Here is a 26,212-nt window from a genome sequence, read left to right as displayed (position 1 = left end):
TGGACATCTCTGTAGGAATGAGGTTGGGTTTCTTCCTACTCCAGGACTGGTTTTAGGAATCTGTCTCCTTTGAACACCTGGGCCCTCAGTTGTCACTTCTGGCCATGCAGTCCTGTAGTGTTGGGGCTGGTGGCAAAGCCACATTCAGGTTTCTGGTCTGGGTCACACTGTGAGCCTGCAACACTAGCCCTACGACACTCATCTTTGGGTCACACTCCCACAGCTATTCAAGGGGAGACTACTTAAAGGCGAAAAGTGTCTCTGAGGAAATCGTGGATGAGAAACACTATGTTCACAACTTCCCTACAAACCATTTTTTAGAACAGAATAATGTGGTGGGGTGACCCCTGCCAGCAGCCAAGCACCCACGTCGCCACTCACTCACTTCCCCCTTCCCCAGCAGGACACGGGAGAAAACAGGACTAAGAAAAGTGAGAAGTGTGGGTCAGGAAAAATATAGCTTAATATCTGCAGAAAGACAAGGAAAGAAACAAAACCCCTGAGTGATGGAAAGACAATCACTCACCGCGCCCAATGACCGTCTGATGCCCAGACAGTCTCTGAGCAATGGCCACCTGGAAGGAAGCACCCCCACCTTTCTTACTTCTCTACCCCTTTTTCTTTTTTTTTTTTATTTTTCTGGACATGATGTTATATGGTATAGAATATCCCTTTGGTCAATTTGGGTCAGCTGTCCTAGCTGTGTCCACTTGCCCATCCCTGGCCTACTTGCTGTTGCTACGTATAAAAGATGGCACCAGACAAGAACTACCAATTGTGAAATTAAACATATACCTTCTTATATGGTGACATCTTGCAGCATATGACAAAAGCCCAGGCTTTGCGGCTCATTTTTATTCTGTGGGAAGCCATGCTCCTTCAGAGCTGCAATGTGCCTCAGAATTTAAGTCACTCCAGACGTTAGGACTAAGATAAAGCAGGAGAAACAGCTTTAAATATTGATAGGGTAGTTATGCATTACTAATATCAGACAGTATCTCTTAGCTTGAAAGATGTGTTTATTTCCCTTACTAACAAATGTATATAGGGACAATAGGGTTTGAGGGCTAAATGTCTCTAAAAACAAACTGAATCCATTAACAATTTTTTAAATTTTTTTTTTTCTTTTTTTAAATGAGGCTGTGATCTTCCATTTTTGAAGCTGAATCTGTGCTGGGTCCATTTAATCTTCCCTCTCCTGTTTTTCCTCCCTGCTTCCCTGCTTTTCTTGCTCTATCAACATTCTCTGGTATTCTTCTAGCTACAGAAGACAAAGCTTAACTCTGAAAGAACAGAACAGTACAGCTGACAATACAGTAACTATAATGGAGACTGATACACATAGGCTAACTCTAGTAAAGCACAAACTTTACTCTTTCTGTTCTTAAAAAATAATACATACTTTGGAGTTAATTCTCCATTACCTGGGGAAAATGATGTGTGGAGTAAATAAAGGTTAATGGAGATGAGTTAATGCTTCTTTCGGATACAGTGTGCCACTTCAGACATGCTTTGTGATGTTCCAGGTTTCCAGCAGGCTTGTTAGCATATATAGTAATATATAGTCTACGTGGTCCGTCTAGCAATCTACCCCTATGCTAAAGCTAAGATGCTCTTACAGACGTAGAAGCATGTTGCAGCTACTGCCAATAGATTATACAAACTCTATGCGCAGCCACTTACATCTTCCCTTGAGTGAAGAAGCTGCCCTTTCTATGCTGGATAAACATCACAAGGATAATGGAGAGATGACTAAGTGATTTTTTAAATATGTGCAATTCTCTGAGAGTAATACAGTGGTAGGATCACTATCAGTATCTTAATTGATCATTTCTCATAAAAAAAGATGTCTGGATACCGCTGTTGTACTAAAAAAGCAGCACCAGTAGTCACTATCAAAAACAGTGGCCTTAAAATTGAAACACTAAGACAGTATTGGTCACAAGAGGGATGTGGATGCTCAGCCGGCGGTGTGGGAGGCCTGGGGGGACGGGGCCGTGGTGGCTGGGGCTGTGTATCCCAGTCTGGGTGCCAGTAGGTATAATCTAAAAAACAGTGAAGAAATAGCTGTTAAGACCCATCAAACTTAGGCACACGTAGAGGAAAGCAACTAAGAACAATTCGATACATACCTATCAGCCTCTCACGTTCTGTATTTTCTGTAAAGAGATCAGAAGAGGAAATAAATGTGACTATCATTCAGTGGTGGTTCTTAGCGCAAAGAGATAAACCATGGCTGCTACCTGGCTGATTGCATGATGCAATCAGATCACCCCCATCCTGCAAGGGGGAAGCCGACTAACACAAGCAGGTTCCTAGCTGGTGCGGGGCTCATATTTTTTATTGGATTAAAGGAGGAATAGAAAAGAAACAGCTGCATTAGGAAGAATTTGTGTCATAGGGAGGAGAAGATAACAAATAAAAACCAAAACATAGAATTTATTTAAAATGGATACACAAACCAAAGTTAAGTAGTTACAGACAAATATAACTATTAAATTTATCACAGAAGTACACCTTTACTAAGAGCTTTGATGCATTTGCAGAATTGCCTACATGCATCATCCTATTGGAATTGCTGATTTGCCCTGTAGAATATGGTAAAACAGATTGTAAGATCTAGCACTTAATTTTTAAAAGCTCTCTTCTTTCTCTCCCTCCCCCTAGTCTTTGAGATGTTTCTGTTTTTCCTGTGATGCATCAGTCTGAGACTTCAAGATGAGTCAGCCAGGATATCACAGAAGGAAATAAGAATACCAAATGCTCAATTATTTCTACAGCTGAAGCTATCTAGATCTTGCCTAGTAGAGATCATCCCCATTAAACCTCTGTATAAAATTCATATTTGGTTTAAGACGTTGTTGCATGTCCTTTAATGTCTGTTTATTTAAAAACTATTTCTGCCTAATTTGGGACTGAGTGTTGTGACATAAAAGTCCACAGCTCCAAACTGCTGTGGAAAAACAAGTTCTCACAGCTGTATTTCAAAAAACTGCAGAAGTTACAAATCTGTGCTTTTCAGTATAGTTGTGTTATTGGTTCAGAACTACAGCTTTCTGGAAAATGTGATAGAACATGTAAGCAAGCAAGAAAGCGAAATTAAATATACCATTTTTGCTAGAAAAGAAGAACTGGATGAGGAATTTTTGTTGTGGCTAAAGTTTTACATTTGACTTCCTGATCAGATAAAAGGCAGAAAGTAGTCTAAGTTATACTTATCTTCATCATAAACTCTGTCTTCTACCTCTGAGAGCCTTCAACAGCAAAGTATTTAAATTAATTCCTTCTTATACTATCATTACCAGAGTTTGGTACTGTTCCTGTGTGTTGGGCTACAGACCAAGTATGTACTTAGTGCAAATTGACTTGCTGTTATATTGCCACTGATGATTACATCACTTTTATTTCTATGCAATTTGCTTAGTTCATCACTTTGGTCTTACCACAGAGCTTGTCTACACACTTCTCATTACTGCATCCACTACATGGTTGTCCTGCTTCATATGGTTTTCTTGGGTAATTTCCCCTGCAAAGCAGAAGAACGATATTTTGTTAGCTCAGTTGTTTGAAAAGCAATTTAAGTACATGCTTTCATCAGATTGTTAGAATAATTTATCATGGAAAGCTATTGTCGGGAGGGATCCCTTTATCCAAAAACTGATCATTGCAATTGCTTGAAATTTCTTTCAGATCAGATTAAAGCTCTCACTGGCATGAGATGCAGCTGCTTGGTGACTCTCACCATTTCAAATTAATTAGACTTCTCAGACAATACTGTATTATTCAGTGTAAGCATACAAGAATTTGCCTCTAGTTTCTTATTACTCACCTGTATTTTAAAAACAAATCTGTAAAAGGTAAATCCAGAAATTGCAAGGTATGAGATAACTAGAGAGCTGTCTTCCTTCTATTTCTTCAATTAAAATGTATTGTTTGAAGTTCAGGTGGGGCTATAGAAAGATGTAATCTTTCTCAAGCGGAAAGCTTGCACCTTCCCCACATTTCCTGCAGAGACTGAAGTCAAACCAGATCTTATTCCACCACTCTTGGTTATGGTGAGTACTCTCGGCTAGGATCAGTTTGTGTGCTCTTTTGGGAAGGGACTTTCTGCAGCTCCAACTATGTCCAGCAGTTTCTGCTTTCAATGGCTGGGGGAAATTTCGCTTGGACTAGTGACATGTAGACAGAGCTTCTTCTGAAATTTGTTATAACTGCCCAAATAATTGTTGGCATCTGATAACCAGGTAAATTATAGGATATTTTAAAACAAACCAAACAAACAAAACCAACAAGCAAACAACCAAAAAAAAAAAAAAAACCAAAAAAACAACCCACAAACACACAGACAAAAAAGCCCTAAACCCCAAATACCATAACTAACTTACGCTGGCCCATAGTTGCAAATGAAATGTGCTGCTTTGAAGAGTCCTGGAAAATTTTCAACCGCATCGCAGAAGTGAACTGCACAGCCAACTTTGTAACTCTCTGCCCAAACAACCTGAAGGGCAAAGCATCTTTTGGAAGTTTAAAACAGCCAACACAGCAGTAACATCAAGAACCTAATGGGCAGTTCAGACAAATGACTGATTGGTGGTTTTGCATTTGTTATGTGGCTACCCCAGAAACATGAAATTGTCTGGGGGATAATCCCTTTCCAACATTACTGAGACAAGGATTCGGGTATCCCTGGGGCTCAGAACATTTATTTCCAATCTCATGCAGCGATAAACTGGTGGGTGAAAAGCCCTGCTGTAATTCCTGTTCCAAAGCAGTCTATTCCAAACTTGGATTTTCTGTGAAACCATTGCATTATAAAGCACTTGGCATGTAAGGCTCACCTGGGTGTAGTGACCACAGATGCCACTACAGTGACGGGTGTTGAAATCATAGCTGTTGACTTCATTAAACCAGTCAGTGAGAGCTGCGTCCACGGAGAAGATGGTGGCTGTGCCAGTCCAGATGTTTTCTCCAACAGGAGTAAAGGTGGGGTGCACCTTCCCCTGCATTTTAAGGTAGTTATTGTGCTTAAACTTGCACTTCTTTGCCCATGCTTTGGCAGTCTTAGCTAAAGCAGTATCCCAGGACTGTAGAAAAGGAAAAAGACATAACAGAACATGCACTGCAGTGACTTAGCTGAATTACAATGTTTTAAACAGAAACTTGGAAGAATTCTTTTCCTCTTTGCTGCTTCCTATCAGTTTCTTTCTCTGACATTTCTACTCCCATAGCAATTTTTTTTCTTCTTTCTCCCTTAGATATTGCAGGACACATAGCATCTATCTGCTGTCCTGTTGTATCAGACTTGTTTAAATATTTATAGCTGGATTGCTGTCTTCAAGCTGCTGTGCCTGAGAGGAGGTAACTGGGTGAAACTCCAGCCTTAGAGGGGCTTGAGGGACTTTATGCCCAGGAGCTGCTGGCTGTCCAGGATTTGCATTTCTCAATTATCACTAGACTAGATAGGAATTCTGTTCTGCTGGCCAGGATGGAGAAGCAAAGAGTAACAGCTGCTCCCTTCCCCAGCCTCTTCTGCCTCTTTGCTCTTCTCCCTCCTCAGCGTGTGGCCAAAGCAAATAAAAGGTTCATTCATCTCTGCTGGGCTGAGGAGGAATCATTCTCATCATGAGAGGCACAAGTGATGATTTTGAGAATCTAGTCGGTGAGACTTGCAGAAAGATTTCATGCCACTGAATGACCAGGCAATATAATTCAGTACAGAGAAATATAAGTAAAGGATGTGAGGAAAAAAAAAAAAAAAAAAGGAAAAGGAAAAAAAAGAAAAAAAAGAAAAAAGAAAAAAATACTTTATTTTCATAATGACAGGCTTGGAGAGTGCTATTATCACTTGTGAATCAATGTTTAGTGGCAGTCTAAAAAGCAAACAAAGTGTGGGGAATTCCTTGAGAAGGAATGGAGAATAAAACCATATATATAATTACACCATTGTAGAAGTCCTGTTAAATGCTGTGTGCAGGGCCCCACCTTGAGAAGGGAACACTAGAACTGGAAAGGACAGAGACAACGTGGAGAAGGATGATTATCCTCAAACATGGAGGACTGTCCTAAAGCAACGGAGAGTACTCTGCAGCGTTGATCAGAGACAACTGGACATCTTCTGTGAAGCAGGTAAATAAGCAGTAATTACTTGCTCCTTCCAATACAGAGACCAGAGACTATCAATGCTAGGAATTAACAGGTACAAATTAAAAGCTAGAAGGTACTTTCACATGACTTGTGGTTAGGCTGTGCAGCTCTTGCTAGACAACGCTAGGGATGATAAAATCTTGCATGAGCTCAAGGCTGTAAAAAAATCATGCAAGAAAAGTCACAAACTTTTAAATACAATGCAACACATTTGATTCAAGAGGTTTCTGTATATTTGTCCTCCTCTTATTCCAGGCTTGTTGGATGTGTTGTCTGAGCAGCTAACTTTGCTCCTGTGAGCTAGCATTTTAAATTAAACACTGTTTTTTAAAATGGCAATAAATTAAAATCTTCCTTTCACAGAAGTGATTCCTTTTGTGCATGCGGTTATGCTTCTAACTTCCTTTCCAGCTACACCGTGCTGCTGGAGGGCTCAGAGTAACGACACAAAATGATGGGGGTTACCTCCCTCAGCTCTCTGTCTATCTCCTTTTTCCCTTATGTATTCCACCAAGCAAGCTGAGACCTATCCATAACCATTACATATCCATAACCATTATATTTATGGGAAGCTCTGCTTTCCAGCCCAGGCATCATTATTCCTACTCCTCAAACTCCGTTACAGCAAATGAAGATCAGGTATCTAAATGGAGGTCCTGGCAAACCCCTTTATTCAACACACATTCTAGACTGCAAGAAACAAGGGGAAATGATAGATTTTTAATGAATACTGTTGTGCACACTGCCTATTCAGGAGTTTTTTAACACCAAACAGCCTCCCTGTATGAAATCTGGACTACCATAAAATAGATTACTATCTCTCTTAGAAAGAGGTAAATGAAATGCTGAGAACTTAACACTATATTTTTCAATACAGCCCTTTGCTCTGATTAAAGTTTAGAGTAGCAATCCATGCCTAAACAAGGAATTCCCTTCAAATTATTAAAACTGAACAATACTGTAAAAAGTCTTTTCTATTTCCTATGAAGTACTAACATATATAATACAAAATCATTGGCAGAAAGGGAAAGAAAAGCACAAAACAAATGAACAATAAGGTGGGTTAAATCAGCTGCACAATCTATATTAATTTTCAAACAGATCACAAACATCTCCTTACCATGCGAAACATATTGCTGGCTGGTGGATTCACTTGTGATCGAAACTTGTTGTGAGCTCTCACACAGTCTTGAATGAACGTTGCATCTTCAATGTCAGGCAAGGGATATTGTGGATCAGCATGACAGTAAGTGAAGAGATCCAGTAAGAATAACGCAGCAAAGAGAAATGTGATTTTCATAATTCTTCAATGCTTTCAGTAATTTCTTTTTGAAGTTTTTAAAAGAGAAGTCTCTTAGGTGGAGATAACACTGGCAAGCAGTTCTTTAGAGGCTGTCATTTGGGTGTGGAAGCACTTGAAATTATCAAAGCAAGAGGAAGTGAAATTGCTTCATAAGGTACAGTTCTATGTGACATCACAGCTGCTAAACCATGAAACTGGCACCTGCTATGCATATTAGCAAGGAACAACACCCCAGGTATAATTCTGCCCTCTCTTTGAGCGTGCTCCATTCTGGTTGACTGCCAAACCATTCTGTGATTGTAGGTCTTCTCTGAAGAGATGCTGCAGAACAGCTTTCTTAAAACCTGCATCCACCAAAACACAAATCCGCTGTTCAGCAGGTTTGCCTATGGTATAGCTTAGTCACAGCAGCTCAATTACAATTATGTTGCAATACCTTGTTTCCATTTCAGAATTACTCTAGGAATAAACAGATTAAGGGAAACTGCATATATTGAAATTTGACCTCACCACAAGAAAAAAAAAAGTTACTGAACAAGCAGTTTGCTACAGAACACACCTTCTGACCTGGTTTCATGTGTAACACAAGTATGCAAGAGCCTAAGAACAACTATATGTTTTAAGAGCTAAGGTCTTGTAACGGAGATTTAGGTAGGTTAAGTTGTAAACAGCATTCATGGGTCTTATTCCCTGCTCAGTTTTGCAAGTTAGGCCTTCTCCTGCTGAACACTTGTGGGAATTACCATTCTCATGTTGCCTTCGTTTGCGTATGCCTTTTCCCTCTTAAATAATACCTTTGGTTGCTTCAGAGTCTTGTAACAATCCGTACACCTAATTGAGATAGGCTGAAGGAGCTGTAACCCTCCAACACCATCACAGCTATACCTATCTAGGCTATTAACAAGAAACATATAAATATTTATATGTGTGCATGTGTTTATGGATGTCCATACATTACTAACACCCCACACCCTCCTCTTAGCCCTGCCAGCATTTTTTGACCTATTTCATGAGGGAAGGGGCAGCTGCAGAAGGCAACAAAATTGGTGCAGAGTAGTTCTGGTGTTTTGGATCTTTTGGGAAAGAGACAGAAAGTGGCCCTCCAGTTATTCTTGTTGTACAGGCTTAACACAGTCCTTACCAATAAACAGCCCTCAGAGTCAGAAGAGACCTTGACAGAGAGGCAAATGAATAAGTATTATATTTTCTTCCACTTTTCTTTTAGAATAGTTTCCAGTGCTTTGAAACTCTCCTAGTAAAACCACCATTTTTTTTCTCTGACAAATTGTTTCAAAAAGACCAAGCTGAAGTGGTTAGTGGGAGGAGACTGGCCACTTTCTCCATGGGCACAGTGATCCAGGGGCAAGATGCTTTTGTTCCCATCATGTCCTTAACGAAAAGATGCATGAGGCACTGGCAGTCACCTCCTTTGACAAGTGAAGGGAAGCAGGAGGTGAAGCTCCCACCCTGTCACAACCCCAGCCTTTGGCTGTTACCTTTTCCTCTATCAGTGGCTGGCCGTGGCTCCATCTGCCTCCAGAACATGTATGTGATGGTCATGACCTCACCTACATTTAGTAGATTCACCTACTGACTCTGTCTCCTGGTGTACCAATAACAGTGCCAAGGTCCCTTGTCCAGCAAACGTAGTTTCTGTTCTCTTCTGCTGTCATGTCTCATCCCAGAAGCTGTAAGTATTGGCAAAGGTGATAGCCCCCTCGGCTATGGTGGGACATTTTAAAATTTATGGGAGGATGGCCTCTTGCTGGTGTTGGTGACTGCTGGTCAGGCTGGGATGGTGAAGGGGATCTTGCGAGAGAGATTTCTTCCTGTGGGTGCCACTACCTTCTGTCCTACCACAGGACTGAGGTTGGCCTCTCCCATCAGCTGCCAGCTTCTAGGCTACAAAGTGCCTTCCACTCCACCATGTGCACTCCTGAAGCCCACAAAAGCCCATCCAGGTGCCACTGGCAGTATGGCATGTGTGTAGAACACCAGGTAATGGAGCTCTCCTTAGATCAAATCACAACAGATTAGATCATGATGGTGAACAGCCCCATTCCCTGCTACTAATCTGAATGCAAGAAGGCCTGTCCACTGCTTTGCGTCCTTTGAAAGTCATCTTGCCTCTTTTCTAAACCAAGGTCAACTGAGTCGAGTTTACTGTCAGTTATTACCTTTCTCCAGCTGAATTTTACCTTGAAACTAGAAAATAAGTATGTTTACTCTCTTCTTTTTTTTTTTTTTTTTTTTTTTCCTAGTAATGCCCGTGCAATCTATGAGAAACCAAAGCCTTTGGTCAGCTAGGCAATGTAAAACCATGATTATATTACAACTACATGTAATTTGCACAAAAATTATAATCACACTAAAACTGCAACATTAATTTAACAATGTGGTGACCTGGCAGTTATATATGTGTAGAGTTTAAATTCTGTGGTTGGAAACTGAGTTGAGACCTTTATGAAAGAGGAAATTTTGACATATCCAGGGTCGTCCAGGTTATGAGATGCTTTTCTGCAGTGATGACTCTGGCTCCATCTAGTGATCCTATCCATAATTAAAGCAGAAGTCCAGCCCACTCACAAACATCTAGAACTGATTTTATCACAAAAAAAGAGAGTTATAATCCTTTGCCAGCATTAATCAGTGGCTCTTATAAAGCAGATGCAAATTAAGCTTTGGGATTTCAATATTATGTATTTGTCTGGACAATACAAGCATTGCCTGCTCCTGCACAGATCTCAAGTAAAGTTTTGCACAATAAGCTGGGTATGGCCAGGAAGCTGTACATCCCAACGATTTTGAAAAAAGTCCCCATGTTTACATCGCACTTTCTCACTTCTCACTTCCCATTTTCCATTTAAAATGGCTGGAAACATAAGACTCCTTGTTTTTCCCCAATGTACGATTCAGTCAAGGACTAAAAGTCTGGAAGACTACAAACTATTACAGAAATCCAAGATGCCTGGGAATCTGCAAAATTATGTTTAATATCGTCCTCAAATGTAGTTCCCTACAGACTATTGTTATTTGTGTTGGGGAAAGAATCTCCTTGTCCTTGACTTACTAGGTTCAGCTGAACAAACAGTGGTGGACCTAGTGGAGCTTATTTCTTGTTCTGTCCATGGGATAAGGCAGCTGCAAGATCACTTGGCCTTCCCGACCTGTGAATAAACTAATATTCTGATATGCATGGCTACTTCTATTATACAATCTCACCTCAGGGCAGAAAACAAACCTGAGTGGGAGGGCTAGACCAGATGCCCTCTAGAGATCCCTTCCAACAACCTCAATAATTCCGATTACTTGATGGGACCAAAGTTTCAGCAGGTTGTGCAAGACAAAGGATTTAGCATGATGACAACAACATAGATATAGGAAGCTTGTTATAGAGTACAAATATATGGCTAGCTGGACAGGTTCTCCAGTTATCTTACTTGCCCTTCATACACAATTGAAATTTCCTGAACTTAAATTACTATCATTTTTCACATTTGTGTCTTTTTAAATTCAAGACATTTGAAAAATGAGAAGACTTCTCTGCTGTCCATTGTAAGCTTGTTTTCACAGGATAACACAAGAAATGGTTTGTGGCAGCAGCATGAGTGTTAAAGTTCATGAACTGCTACAATACTTACTGGAATATTACGGAATAGTGCACAGGAATCTCTAAGAGAAGAGAGAACAAACCATTACAGCCCACATCCACGCTGTTTTTAAAAAGGGGATCTTGGAATGAACTATCTTCTCAGCCATTCCTAGATTTCCTCCCCAAGACACCAACGGGGGAAATGGGGAAAACTATATGTATTTTCTGTGGACACCACAAGAACAAGCACAGAGTACAGAAACCTTATAGCACAAATTCAGGAAAGCAGAATGAAAAAATATTTTAATGGAGAGAACATGACTTCATATATTGAAACAAGATCTGATTGCATCACTATCTGCACATCATTCAGTGTTGCAAACTCTGTACTACTTAGCTCAGAAAATCACTGTATCTCAGATGAAAAGCTTCTATCAGCCTGGCATAAATGTGGCCAGTAGGTTTTAGCTTTGGGAGACTGCAGAGCTCTTTTTCAACTTTGCCTTCTCTCCAAAGCACACTCTGATTGTCACAGTCCTAACTGTAATGGAGGTACCAAATAACAAGAAGGACAGTTATGCTCAGGCATAGGAATTACTGTATTAGATAGGAATTTCTTCCAGGCTATCTCACAGCTCCAAGTAGAAAAACTTAAGTTTTAATAACTGAATGTAAACAGGGGATTTTGTTTGTAAAAAGGCAGCATCTTAAAATTATGCCATATTAACACACTAAAACTTGAAAGAGCTTTATTGTATTTAAATGCTGTATTTCAGGTACTAAGGAAACTTTTTTTTTCCATACACGTGTCTAAAATTTAGCTCTGAAGGAAGCTTTTCAGCCCTAATATGGCATCTAAATAATGATTTTATCTTCAGACATGGTGAACATCAGCAACTTCCAGGTAAACAAATGGGAATAGCTGCTGCTCAGGAACTGACATGCTGCACAACTTTGCATGTAGGAGCCACCTATTTATGGTTTTAGGTATATAATATTAGGCTTCTAGATTTCAGAATGTAATGAAAGTTTTAAATAATAAAACCTGTATTTAAAAAGTCTGCTCTGTATTTTAGTAATTTTAGAATAGAAAACTTACAGAAGAAATAGCTGTCACAGGCCTAATTTTAAATTAATCTACAATAGAAGTCTATCTTATTTTGAGACTTTTAAGTTATTTTTATATAATCAATGGAAATATCAGTATAGATTAAGGTAATAAATTGGAATGTTTCAGACCTAAACTGTCAATCACACACAGAGAAAGTATAAGACAAATTAGTTCCTAAACTTAAAATCACAGTAGCTTTCTTTAAGCTCAATTTGCATCCTAATCATTAAGAAAATAGTAGAATTTCAGATTTATTTGTTCATTTGCAGTAACAGTGAAATATTACCTAGTAATAATTAATTTTCATACAGTCATATTGGCATTCACTAGAAAAGACTAAGATACAATCAGGAAAAAATCTAGTTTCCTATACTAGTAAGAAAAAAAGCTTCAGATTCTTGTAAAAATTTCATGTATCTTTTGGAGAAAGTGAAATTAATGCAAGTATATTAATGGAAGACTTCATGTCCTGCATATAGAAGAGCAAAATCTGTATTGATAAAATGGACTTGAGCAAGTTTCAAGGCAAAATTATGAAAATTTATTATTAAAACTTTAAAACACTTACAAAACAGGCAATATACTATGTGTAAGTAACGGTACATATTCAAACAAGGAATAAAAAGCCTTAAAATTAAGCACAGGGTTTAGAGGGACTTAGAAACAAAATACTTAACAATAAACCTAAAACTACGCATTTTGAATGAGGAACAATAAATGCATTAGGTTATTAATACCAAGTTGCACTAACTTCACAAACATCAAAACTTCTGAAGAACCATCTCTCTGTAAAATTTTCTTTATGCAATTTATTCAGAACATTCTGTCACTCTAGGAAACAGGACTGAGTAGATAATATGCCAGCTTTCTCTCAGCATCTCAATTAAGCAATTGTGATTTCAAATATTGGCTTAGTATGAATAGTAGCAGTTGTTCAATTGACACATACTTTTCTCCTCAAATTCCAGGAACAGAGTATGTCACGGTTTGCGAAAATTTGGTATTTAAAAACAAGGCTCCAAACCTTACCAGATACTACCTTTATCTTAATATTTTCCCAATTTAGGTTTTATGCAGATATAATTTCACTTTCTTTGGCATGTTGGCTTTCTCTACGGGGCATAAAATAATATCAACAAAATTACTGTCAAAGGAAGTCAACTTTAAAGTCATGTCAGTGTGAGTTTTCTGCTTAATTCATTAGCAAGTATCTTTAGAAGACAGTATGTATTTCAAATCCCGTTAGGTGGTCACATGGATGTTTGTAAAGTGTTTTTTGAGAAAGTAAATGGCTACAAAAGCAAAAAACATCAGCAATATTCTCAAAACTACAACAGCAATACAAGCCTCATCGCATACAACTGTGAACGCCCAAGGTGGGTACCATCTTGAATAATCTATAAATAAGCATATAAATATAAGATTATTAGGAATACCTACATTTAAAGTAACTGAGGGATATAAGTAGCAGTGTAAAATTGTAATACGTACAGATAATTTTATCACGTTCTGGATTTCCTGGAAAAAGGGAAAAATAAACACTTTTACCAGCCAGCCATGATTTCTCTCTCCTTAAATCTTTACGAGCTACCTAAAACAAACTTACCAGTTTTATAGTCAACAAAATTTGAAAAACTCTGAGAAATCCCATTGATAAACCTTACAAATAAAACAAAAGCTAAAATGTTTTGATAAAAATTAAAAACAATACTTAATCATCTTAATGTCTCCATAAAGCTATTATTGTATACAACAGTGACATGAACGGGGGAGAGGGACATATTGCATAGCCCCTTTATTTTCAGTTTGAAATCTCTCTCTTTTGTCTTTCTCAAAATTAAAAATACTGTTTGATATTCAAAATATATGTATGAGCTAGTAAATACTATCAAATTCAATTTTATGGATGAGAATTGGAGAGACTATTTCCTAAATGGACCTAGTATTCCTCATATCTGTTTTTCAGAGGTGTCTGTTACCTAAAAATTACAACCTACACGATTGCTGGGTGTTTTTAAAGCTATACTAATATATATATTAAGCAAATATAATAACCAACTGTTGAACAGAAACCACAAGTCTTACTCCCAGTTTATTGAAGGAAACTTTTAAAAAAGTTCGAACTCTAGCCATAGAAATCTTCTATTATAGCTTGTGACCTTCCAGCAGGTGGAAGTTTTCAGTTCTGGAGCCTTCTGAAGAAAGATGACCTACTGTCTTTTGAAGTTTCCCTCCATCAAAACATGATGCATAATTAGCAATTCATGGCTCTAATTCATTTTCTTGACAAGAACAGAGTGAAAAGAAATACCCCCTTTAACGAACAAATCCTGTTCACCATGGAGAAAATATAGCTGGAGAATTAAATCAGTATGCAGTCCTTTTTCCCATAGACTAACCAGGTGAGAGAGACAATGTGCCCCTGATAATAATTTCATTTATAACTATAGCATGAATTACGGACCCAGAATGACTTCCCCACAATTACTGTGACTGCTTACAGAGCGTATCAGCATCAGCGATACTGATGCTTAGATATAATTTTGGTGTGGCTGTGCAAAAGTCACAGAAGACTCAGTAACTGCAATTTAAATTTTTTAGTCTAAATACACTGATCAGTAGCTCTGCAGATTCTGAAGGCCTATGAGACTACTCAAGAGTTGCTTCTAAATGCTACTTTGACAAGTTTGTATATAGATGCTGGTTTCTTTGGTATGATTAAGTCAGCAGAGTATCACAGTGCAGTAGAAACAATCCTACAGGTACCTACAACCTGTCTCTAATCAAAGACTTCATAATGATCACTGAGGCCCAGATTCAGTAAAACATGAACTATCTATTTGTTTCCTGGATGTACATGGTCTTAAGAACAGTTTTAAATTACTTGTGAATTGGGCTTGAGAGAGCACCACTGAGGAATAAAACAAAGCTTGTAACATTCTTGATCAACTGGGTGGTTGGCTTATTTCCTTCTACATATTGCACTTTATATTTGCTTTTACTTACTACACAGGTTATTTTTACAGGTGTCCCCTTTTCCACAATTACTGCATGATCTTCCTTCTATATATGGATTTCTTGGAAAATCATAACTACGAATGAAAAGTTTCACATATAATTTTCAATTATTTGTTAAATATATTAAAACACTTGTTGAAGTAAGTACACTGAAAATACAATAAATTGCTGACAATTCATTAAAAGCATCAGAATGATTTTCCTTAATTTTCATTCTTCTGTCCCAGCGAAACAAAGTAACCTTTAAAAGGTAGTATTTTTCTTATGGGAAAATACTCAGGCTTTTTATTCAGATTTTACACTGGTATATGGACTACTAAAACACAATATTCTGGATGAAGCTTGGTTTTAACTGAGGAAAAATGAGGATTTTAAGGTGGATAACTTAAAAGGTGACACACTCCAATGTAGTTTAAAGCAAACTATTTAGCAAAAAATAAATCTTGTGTGCTACTTACTCTTGAATTATAACCTCGAGAAGCAACATCTTCATTCCACAAAATGCAAAAGTCTTAAGAGCAAGTACGCAGTCTTAGTGAAGGCAGTTGGATCCTTACATGCTTAATACCTCACGCAAGCAGAGCCAAACTGTTTAAATATTCAGATCAGCCCACAGTAGTCACCACTACACATTCTTAGAAAGGCTCCTTATACATGTAACTGCTGAAAACGATAATGCAGATACCTTCATCCTGGCTGTCTGTATACTATACTACTAGGTAATGGGAAACACATTACCCAGTCTGTGCCACATCCATTAAAAAAAAAAAAGATTAAGCAATACTGTTTCCCAGCCTAATCTGGGGAACATGGGCAGATTTAGGCCCCTTAAAGGACTCAGGGCTAGTATAGTTACATTTGTCACTCTACTCACCTCCACAGTGGGCACTCCTCGAAGGAGATAATTTGCACCAAGACCTGTGACATTTTTTTCAGGATTCTAAGTCTGTATTCACACTCTCTATCATCTGTATTTATAAATGAGAGCTACCCACCAGACATACAGACCTAAGAGTTGGTATAATGTTGACATACAAGATGGAGGGAGAACACCCCCAAATATTACCTGTGACTTACTTGCTACTATTCTTCTTTTAAGTATCTTTCATATACAGTTGCCCACAGGTATACTGTTGGCCTAAGTTTTATCTCAGCAGCATCTACAGTGGCACAGTACAACCACATGCTTGGACATGCAGTTTAGGCAGTAATAAAACAGAAGGGGGATCTTCTGATCTCAAGAACTGAACATAAGTTTTGAACATGTCAGAGGAGAGCAGTTGAGAGAGTTGTTTATATGTATATATAAATATCCCAGAAATAAAAAGTTACAGGTTAAATAACTTACCTTTTGCATGATTGTCCAAATATACATTCAAAGAATGGGTAATTCCAAATGGTAGCCCACATGGTTACCTTAAAAAGGGTCTCAGAATCCAGAATAAGGAAGACCAAAGGACAAAGCATTGCTTCTAGAAGCGTTGGCAAGAGCATAATGCCTTATAAGGGTGTGAGCAGACCCACTGGGTGACTGTGCACATTTCAGTCACAGGAGTGCAATACAAAGAAGTCACAGATGGTGCCTGAGTTGCAATTCAGCAAGTCTTTCTTGGTATCAAAGGCTTCGACTGTGAGTGATAATTATATTATTACTTCATGAAGTTCACAGTCCACTGTGAAATCCTCTTTGAGAGGACTGATAGGAGTCTCAGCCACAGATCCAGAGAGATGAAAGGCCTTGACTTGTTCTTTAAAAGGCCTTGTTGTTACAAGTAAGTAACTCTATCTGTCAATCTACAGATTTGTTAACACCTAGGTGGTAGAGAGCTGCCTCACTGAAAAGGCATAAGGAATGGGGAAAAAAAGGCACTAATTAACTTCTGGAGGGAGAAAAAAGTCACTCCCACAAGGAACTTCAGTTGGCTTCTGAAGACTCTGTTATTTAAATGGAATAAAATATATGGGAGGCTATCATATGGGCTTTAATTTCACTTGTCTTGCTGGTTTAGGCCATAGAAACAAAAATACTATCTCCATGAAAAGTGACATTATTGTATTTTATGTTTTACTCTTTAAGAGTAATCATTTAAGTTTTCATTACTACTTTTCTATTTGCTTCTGACAGCTAGTGAGCATGGCACTGACATTTTCCATGGTTTTATAGGTGATTGCCTTCTCCCACATGTATCACTTCGTATTTACCTACAGTGATTTTCGTTTATCACTTTACTGACCAGCCACGTGAGGCCTTCTAACATTGTAACTCCCACAGCTTCTTCAGGAAAAACTGAGTCCTAAAAATGGCAGATACAGCCACCTATCAGGGACTGGATGTCACCTGTCTTTCTAAAGAGGTGGTAGAGATGAGGCAGGTCATATTCATGCAAAGGTACAATACCAAAAAGGTAATGAGATGTTATCTGTATTCGCAAAAGCACAGAAGTTTCATGGATTATCATTTTTTTCTTATAACAGAAGACCTGTGAGGCATTGACTGAAGCTGGGATGAGGAGATAAGTTTTTCCACACCTGCTGAAAGCCACAGCAGCACATCTCTTGTTTCAAGGATGTCATGATCTGTCAAACAGGAAAACTTTGGCTGTTCCTGACGAATAGGAAAATATTGGCTGTTCCTGCCAACATCCAGGACCGTAAAGAATCCTCTACTGATGAGAAAAGGTGAAGTGACAGCATTTGCACTGACAGCACTTAAGACTCACAAAATACAGGTACTACCTGTACAACAGACTGATAGGGATATGAGAGAAGGTATGTTGCTGTTTCAAGGCATTTTATTATTTTTTAAGAGTGTTGGGGTAACCTCAAACACTACAAATCCGAACCTGAAACTGTAAATCCAGCTGTTCTAATGCTGTAAGATGTGAATGTGTCACCATCAACTCACAACAGAAAACAGTTATAAAGTCCTTTGCTCTAAAATGAGTGGAAACTTACAGCTCCAAAACCAGGAGAGGTTTTCCCTTCTGCTAGACTTAAGACAAAAATCCCTAAGAGTTTCTGGTTTACACAGAAGCACAAATGAAAGCAACAGTCTGAACAGAACTGAATAAATCTTTTCAATGACATCTACAGTTCATCTGTGATGGTATTTGGTATTTCCAACCACTTTGTAATACAGTCATCCTCCTAATTCTGATATACAACTTCCAAATGTGCGAGAGAAAATTCAGCATGAAGACTTACAGCTGGGCTATCTGATTTGTGTGAATTAAACCAGTTTCTCTCGAAGTCAATGTATGATTAATTACTCTGGGCATCACAGACATGGATGGTCCCAGCAGCAGATCTTCAGAAAAAGTCTATAGAAAGACTACACTGTAAAACTGCTACACTGAATAAAGTAATTTTGGCAAGGTTGTCCTTAAACTGGTGCATCCTTGACTCTGAAAAGAAACTGCTATCTAGCAGGTAACTGAGCACTAAGGGTCCAAACCTCAAGACGAAGTCATGAAGGTCAAGTTGGAAGAGGCTGTTCCAGTATCTGAAGTGTGGTGGCAAGGTCAAGGTTTACCTGTTTTGCAGGCAGTTTAGGAAGGGAAATGGCTGTTAGAAAATGGTCTGCCTGCTCTAACTCCACTTTTTTCTGTGGTGATGTACAGAACAGCATTTTTGGTATCAAGCCGTGGACAGAAGAGCAATGGCATGTTAGACCTCACCTTAGACAGCCATTCAGTTCAGCTATCAGTTCTCCAGCACACCAGACAACACGGTACCTTGTTGCAGAGTAGAAAAGTCTCAAGTGATGAGGCTTTACAGACCACTGTTGATATCAATTAATCATTATTCTGCACTGGCAACTGGAAACATTTTAGTTCAGATTTTAAAAAGCAAACAACAACAAAGTTCCACACCACAGCAAGTTTCACAATAACAACTTAAGTACAAGCCCAGATTTTTGGCACAGGAAGGGAGATGAATTTTTTAGTTCAGGCTAATTGAACTTCCCAATAGTGGCCCAGGTTTGCTAGAAAAAAACAATCAACCAACCAACCAACCAACCAACCAGAAAAAATAGCTGTCATGCAAGCTCACAAGCTCTGTATGTTTTAAAATTACAAACATTGCATACGCACATATGCACATGCTTCGATATGGACTGTGCATTATTATGAGATAAAATTTATTATTTTTAAACTACCTGCCTCTGGGTTTTCAAACCCCTCCTGCTTTAGGAACAACACTACCTGGGGCGGGTGATTTTTCAGAATATCGATTTAAATGAAAAATCACAAGTTGCAGTTAGCTTTTTCTTGCATTGATCATTTACTGTCTTCTAATGTTTAAATAGCATTTGTTATAATTACAGGTATTATATAGGGAAGAAATGATAATGTAATTTTATTTTACTCAGTTACACAGAAAGGAAAAGCAAGTGATCTAACAACTGTGCTATTATTCTATCATTTCTAAGGAATAAAAAAATAAATACTGTGTGCAAAGCTGAAGTGCAGTTAAAAATGTATAAAACATTAAGAGGTTTTCTAGCTCTGGCTGAAGTTGCCTGCAGCAACTTTATCATTTCTTCTGTTTCATATGAAAAATAAACGAGTGACGTGGAGCATGAGCTAAGTTTGGTATTTGTTTGCTTAAGACTGGCACAGAATGTGATTTAGCAGTAAAGTGATTAAAAAATGAAACAAGTACATGTTCAAATGCTCATGGGTCTCTTGATAACTGAATTAAACAACCGTCATTTTCTCCGATTGCATTTATGAAACTACCAATAAATAAAGAACCCAATTTACTTTCAACGAAACACCATTACAAATGCTTTCATTTTTTTTAACATTTAAACTAGCAACTTACCGTGGTGAATAGTTGCAAATAAAAATTACTGCATCTCGTATTCCTAAAACTTGCTGACATAGAGTAGCAGCACAACCGACTTTATAGGAAATGTCCCAAACAACCTAAAAAAAATTGGTTTCAAAATATATTTAAAACTACACTCAACAGTAACCTAGTCTAATATTATTTCCATTTTGCAACATATGATCTTTTTACGCATTTAAAAAAATTGCTGGTGAGCAAGCGTTTCAAGATGAACTTCTAAATATTCACCCCTTGAGAAAAAGTGATTTGTGCCGCAAATTTACAGAATCTTCTACAGAACAATTTCAGTAGCAGTCACTGACTTTATGATCCAGGGCTAGAGTTCAAGGAACAAAACAGAAATTAGTGGCAACTACCCAACAGCTTGTAACTCAGGTCTGTAAGAATGGCTTCTCCTGTGTGCTGATTACTACTGTAGACTTCAGTCTGAAAGCTTCAGCATCGCGTATTTCAGACTGACTAGCGTTATTTGCCATGGTTTAGTATCACAGTTTAGGTATCTGCTTTTTCTTGGGAGATTCTTCCTATACCTTCTGCATATGACTAGCAGAACTGTACTGAATTTAGGTAAAAATGTTTAATTATATAGCTAGAACATCTTGATCATACATTGATCATACATTCCACATCTGGAAAACTTAAAGACACACTGGATTATTCCTGGTATTGCCTCAGTACAAAGGGTACAGGCCTCAGACTGACAAACTGATTTGAACATCCCCAAAAGTTCCATCTCCTCAATTGTAACTGCAAGACGCAGTTATGTTCAGCAGACATAACTTCTCTTAGAAAAGGATGTTAATGTTTAATGTGGTGTTATCCAAATCCTCAATTAAGGACTCATTCAAGGGCCTTTATGTAACAGTTTCACATGCTTTTTGGAGATTCCCACTGTTCTGAGATTTCTGTGCAGCGGTTCCCTTAGCAGGTCTGCACAGCCTACCCTAGTTATGATTTGCAAATATTACCCATTTTCAATTTTGTGTCTGAGCCTTCAAAACCATGATGGTTCCTGGATCATGCAGGGATGTTACTTATCAATTTGGATGACATATGTACTTTTACATGTTCATTGCTGTTTAACCCATGTACTCTGCTTGGTTTTTCTATTGATTCGTCTCCCTTGTAATCTTGCCTCAAATGCATGAACATTTTGATACAACTTAACTGTGTAACAAGAACGCAAGAAATCTTAATCAGGGGAAAGAAAGCTTAGACGTGAACATCATTCGAAGAGAAACGTGCAAAATATTACAGATTGTATGTTGACAAGGTTGAACAGCAAATTTTAAAATGCTAGGAAGTGTCTTGCTATGGAACTTCTTATAATTTATTGTGTCAGAGAAAAAAAGGAAAAATACATCCCTGGGATATTGTCTAATTCTAATCTTCAGATTTACTGCCCAATAAACAGCAAAACTTAAATCTTCCAGCCTTCATTTTGAGGTTGTTACAGGCAGAACCAAGGGCAGGAAATAAGACTTAACACTTGAGGAGAAATAAATGAGAAAATACATAACAAGAGGTGCAAAAAGCCCCAAACAGAAAATGCTTTACAAATGACACTGGGAACTTGAAATACTTTCATTTCACAATCCAAAATCCACTCAAAAATAAACTCACAGCTACTGTTTCGTCTGGTAACAGTTTCACTCTAAGTATCCTGCACAGTATTTTGCACAGAAAGTAGTCTAAGTGACTTTGAATACTGAGATTAAAGAGTCACTTTTACTAAATAAGATCTGACTTGGCATTAAAATTATCTTCTCAGATTAGTGAAATATTATGTGTTGGGCCATAGATGAAACTAATTCTTCTGCAAGGCTTACTTTTAAAGCATGAAGATGGATAAATCAATTTAAAATAAACATTAAAATAAAAGCTTTCTCAGCAGAATTAAGTTTGTCAGAACTATCACTGAGAAAACAGAAATGTATCATAAATTGCCTCTTTTGTTGTTGATGCTGTTTTTTCTCCCTTTTTTACAAGATTTAAAAAGAATATAATTTACTTTGGCTAGATTTTCTCCTTCTGTTAAAATTTCTACTAAGGAGTTTCCACAGGCATTCTGCATCTACCACAATTATTTCGAAGAGCATCTCCAAACTTACAGAATTCCGAACTGTGTGGCATCACAGCTAGAGAACTTGAAATGATTCTTTTACGAAGTTCATGTAGTACTGATACAATGAAACAAGGAGTGAGGCTTTCAGTGAGACCAGCGTTGTGGACAAGAAGAATGGATTATTATACAAGAAAAAGAGGTGGACAGGGGCAGGAGTAACCAGTAATACAACCATTGCTTGAGATTACAAAAGACAGGAAGCTCTCGGTCACTAAAAAACATATATACAACTCTCTATTATTTACAGCCCCTAGAGATTCATCAGATAAGCACTATACAGGATGTTTTATCGAAGATAACTCTTACCTGAAAGTAATGACCACAAATCTTACTACATTTCTGCGTTGAGAAATTATAGTATTTGATCTCATCATAGAACAATTTAATGGCATTAGCAACATGGAATATTTTACGATTTCCAAGCCAAAGATTCTCTCCAACAGATGTGAAATTAGGATGGCACTGATATTTCTTATCTAAGTATGTGTTATGCTGAACAGTACATTTCTTCCCCCATGCCCTTGCAGTCCTTGCCAAAGCTGCATCCCAGGTCTGCAAAACATGAAAGGTGAAATAGTTGTGCAATGTTAAGTTACAACCGGGTCTTAAATAATCAGATAAAACCAGTCAGGCAATAAAGTATAGATAGATATCATATACTGGAGTTGCATAAAGACATACTTTCCCTTATTTAGGCAAGCACTCATGTTATATTTTCACTGACTTTTCCTGTTGCAGTACAGAAATATGAAAAAAATTCATTAGACGAGTTTTCTTCCCCCTTCACTGTTGAACATTAACTTCGTAAGAGCACTTGCTAGTAATTGAAAAGATTTCTGAAATGCACTTTTATCTTCAGATAAGGAATTAGTGTCACATCAATTAAACATTAAACTTTTTTTGTATTTCTTGTTGTTGAACAGGTCCTTAAGTATTTCTATTAGGTACATAAAAATTAATCCAAAGTAAAAATGCACAGATACTGTAGATTCAGCTGTATAAATATTTTAAGTATTTTCAAGAGAGACTCTGGAAACAAGACTTACTTCTTATACAGTAAAGCTTTAAATATACATCAGAGCATTTTACAAAGACAGCTTCATGAAGCAAACATGTCAATGCAGTCTGTCACCATTAACGCTTCTGATTCCTGAACATGAATGATCTTTGGTATTTGATTTCCAGTCAAGATTGTTTTTCATTAAGTTTCTTCCATCATTAAAGTACCTAGTTTTATCTCCTATGTAAAAGATGTAGTGTTTTCTTGTCTAAGTTTATTGGAGTTTGTACATTTCACTTCACTCTTAGTCTCTATGTGGATCTTACAATAACTCCACTGGCTCCTGATACCATTTTCTCCCTAAAGGCCTTTAGTACTTTTCTAATAATATTTCTACATGCGTACCTTGATTCATATTTTTTCCTGGTTTTCCTATTCCTGAGTACTAAAACTGTGTACAGTGTCTTTGACAAGTTTCTTCACTTCCACTCCCTTATCTGTCATTCTGGCTTCAAACCCACCCAAGCAAATGGCATTTTTGCCATCAGTATCCAAACATGTACATGATCCAGAGTATCCTTTAGCTGCTCATGCTCACATTCGCCTCTTGTGGTACAAAGTAGACTAAACATCAAACATCCACTTTTTCTGCACCTTCTTCAGTTTTAACCCTTTCCAGGAAAAAAATTCAAATGCAACTAGTTTTGGTTATGACAAGCAAAAGAATCTTCGTTGCCACAGAAAACCCCTTCAGCCTCAGTATTGCAGTTCATGCCCTTGCTTTTTATAGAAAGCTTAACTCTTCTGGATCAGTCCTGCTGCTGGACCATTGTTTCTCCCCAAAGAGAAATTCCTTGGGGTGAAATGTGAGCATCAATGGGCTGACACTAACTATATGAGGTTCAACAAGGCCAAATGCCGAGTCCTGCACTTGGGCCACAACAACCCCAGGCAGTACTACAGGCTCAGGGAAGAGTGGCTGGCAAGCTGCCTGGAGGAAAAGGATCTGGGGGGTGTTGATTGACAGACAGCTGAACATGAGCCAGCAGTGTGCCCAGGTGGCAAAAAGGCCAACAGCATCCTGATTTGTATCAGGAATAGTGTGGCCAGCAAGACTAGGGAAGTCATCGTGCCCCTGTACTAGCTGTTGGTGAGGTCCCACCTTGAATCCTGTGTTCAGTTTTGGGCCCCTCACTACCAGAAAGACATTGAAGGTGCTGGAGAGAGTTCAGACAAGGGCAACAAAGCTGGTGAGGGGTCTGGAGCACAAGTCTGATGAGGAGCAGTTGAAGGAACTGGGGCTGTTTAGCCTGGAGAAAAGGAGGCTGAGGGGAGACCTTATCACTGTCTACAACTACCTGAAAGGAGGTTGTAGCATGGAGAGTGTTCGTCTTTTCTCCCAAGTAGCAAGATAAAAGCAAATGACCTCAAGTTGTGTCAGAGGAGATCAGCCATTAGGAAAAATGTCATGCTGAAAAGGGTTGTCAGGCACTGAACAGGCTGCCCAGGAAAGTGCTGGAGTCACCGTCCCTGGAGGTGTTTAAAAGACACACAGATGTGGTGCTTAGGGACATGGTTTAGTGGTGGACTTGACAGTGCTAGGTTAACAGTAAGACTCGATGATTTTACAGGTCCTTCCCAGCCAGAACGATTCTGTCTCCAGCCAGCCTGTTCAATGTCCTCCTCCTGCCCGCCTGGTGTTTCTAGACTCACCTGCCTACAACTGACTCAACTCACTGCAGTATTTGCCATCAAACAAACTTGATATTTGACCACCAATCAGTGATGCCATCCACCCGAGGCACCCTGGCCCACTGTCCCATGCCCCTCAACAGGGCTATGGTGCCACCCCTGCACCCCAGTTCCTGTCCCTCCATCCCTACCATGTAACGCATGTTGCTGGCAGGTGGCTGCACTTCGGAGCGAAGCTTATTGTGTGTATTCACGCACAGTTCGATGAACTTCTTATCCGTGATTTTCGGTAAGGGGGCTAACGGCTTACTTGCAGCCCTCAGCACCGGCCACAAGGCCAGCGCCGCCACCCACACCCTCATAACCTCACCGGCCCTTTCCCGCCCACGCCGGCCTGTTCTAGAACCTTCTCCGCCAGCGAACCGAGCCCTGCGGCGGCGCGGCGCGAGGAGCCCGTTGGGGGGCGCTGCGCCGCCGGGCGGGGAGCGGCAGCCGCGCGGGCGCCTCTCCGTCCCGCCGGGCGGCGGCTCGTTGGCAGGGGGGCGGCGGCGGCAATGGTGCTGTCGGCGGTGCAGCAGGCGGTGGTTTCGGTGGTGCTGGTGCTCTGCGTCTTCGTCGCCATGCCCAGGATCTTCGGGGGAGGGGGCGGGCGGGCCGGCCGGTCTCCGCGGGGCGGCAAGGCCGGCCCCGGCCATTACGATCCCCGCCAGCACCGCAGAGGTAGGAGCCGTGGCGGGGCCCGAGGCCGCGCCGCCGTTCGGGGTTCCCGGCCGATCTGCTCGGAGCTGCCTCTGGCTCGGGCAGGCTTGAGGGCAGCCCCCAGGAACGGAGCAGGCTGGGGTTCGGTTGGCGGGGGTTGCTGGGTGTTTGTCACGGCCTGCGGCTGGGGAGGCCCTGTCAGGCGGCTCCGAGCTGGTGTGTGCGCTCTGAGCTCCTCGCCTGAACCTTCCACCTCCCCCTCCCGCCCTTTTATATTCTGCTTTTCTAGTTCATTGCTGTTTTGATTTCTGACAGTGTTCTCTTAAGAAAATTACTTTTAAATGCAGGTAACACCCTGTTATTGGAAGCATATCTTATGGGGGCAGTTTAGTGAATCATGCGTGCAGGGGCACAGGGAGTTACTCCAACAGATGAGTAGCTGTGAGGTGTCACAGAGAGGAAAAAATACACTGCACCTATTAGAACTGCAACGAGGAAGCCAAGTGTTACTGTTAGGAAGCGGTAGCACAGAATCATATGAGAATTGTCAGGTAGTGTATTGGAAAAAGTCCAAGATGCTCTGCCCTGGTGAGACCACATCTGGAATACTGCGTCCAGTTCTGGGCCTCTCAGTTCAAGACAGGAAACTGCTTGAGAGAGTCCAGCACAGAGCC

General features: G+C 39.5%; 2 protein-coding genes across 2 annotated transcripts; both read right to left on the bottom strand.

Moving 5' to 3' along the window:
• Positions 1–803: 803 nt before the first annotated feature.
• LOC136109846 (glioma pathogenesis-related protein 1-like) lies at positions 804–7,878 on the bottom strand. The gene is made up of 6 exons (XM_065852780.2): positions 7,265–7,878; positions 4,839–5,084; positions 4,386–4,498; positions 3,444–3,526; positions 2,133–2,159; positions 804–2,045 (listed from the first exon to the last, which is right to left on the bottom strand). Exons 1-6 carry the CDS (start codon positions 7,442–7,444, stop codon positions 1,828–1,830), a joined length of 867 nt encoding a protein of 288 aa, XP_065708852.1. The 5' UTR covers positions 7,445–7,878; the 3' UTR covers positions 804–1,827.
• Positions 7,879–12,721: 4,843 nt separating this feature from the next.
• Positions 12,722–25,803, bottom strand: LOC136097318 (GLIPR1-like protein 1). The gene is made up of 6 exons (XM_065829591.2): positions 25,031–25,803; positions 22,454–22,699; positions 19,996–20,099; positions 15,157–15,242; positions 13,642–13,668; positions 12,722–13,547 (listed from the first exon to the last, which is right to left on the bottom strand). The coding sequence occupies exons 1-6, from the start codon at positions 25,532–25,534 to the stop codon at positions 13,393–13,395; spliced, it is 1,122 nt and encodes a 373-aa protein (XP_065685663.2). The 5' UTR covers positions 25,535–25,803; the 3' UTR covers positions 12,722–13,392.
• Positions 25,804–26,212: the final 409 nt, after the last annotated feature.

Source organism: Patagioenas fasciata, chromosome 1, assembly GCF_037038585.1.
Source record: "Patagioenas fasciata isolate bPatFas1 chromosome 1, bPatFas1.hap1, whole genome shotgun sequence".
NCBI lineage: Eukaryota > Metazoa > Chordata > Aves > Columbiformes > Columbidae > Patagioenas > Patagioenas fasciata.
Note: the sequence above shows the minus strand (reverse complement) of the source record. Positions and strands in the feature narration are given on the sequence as shown.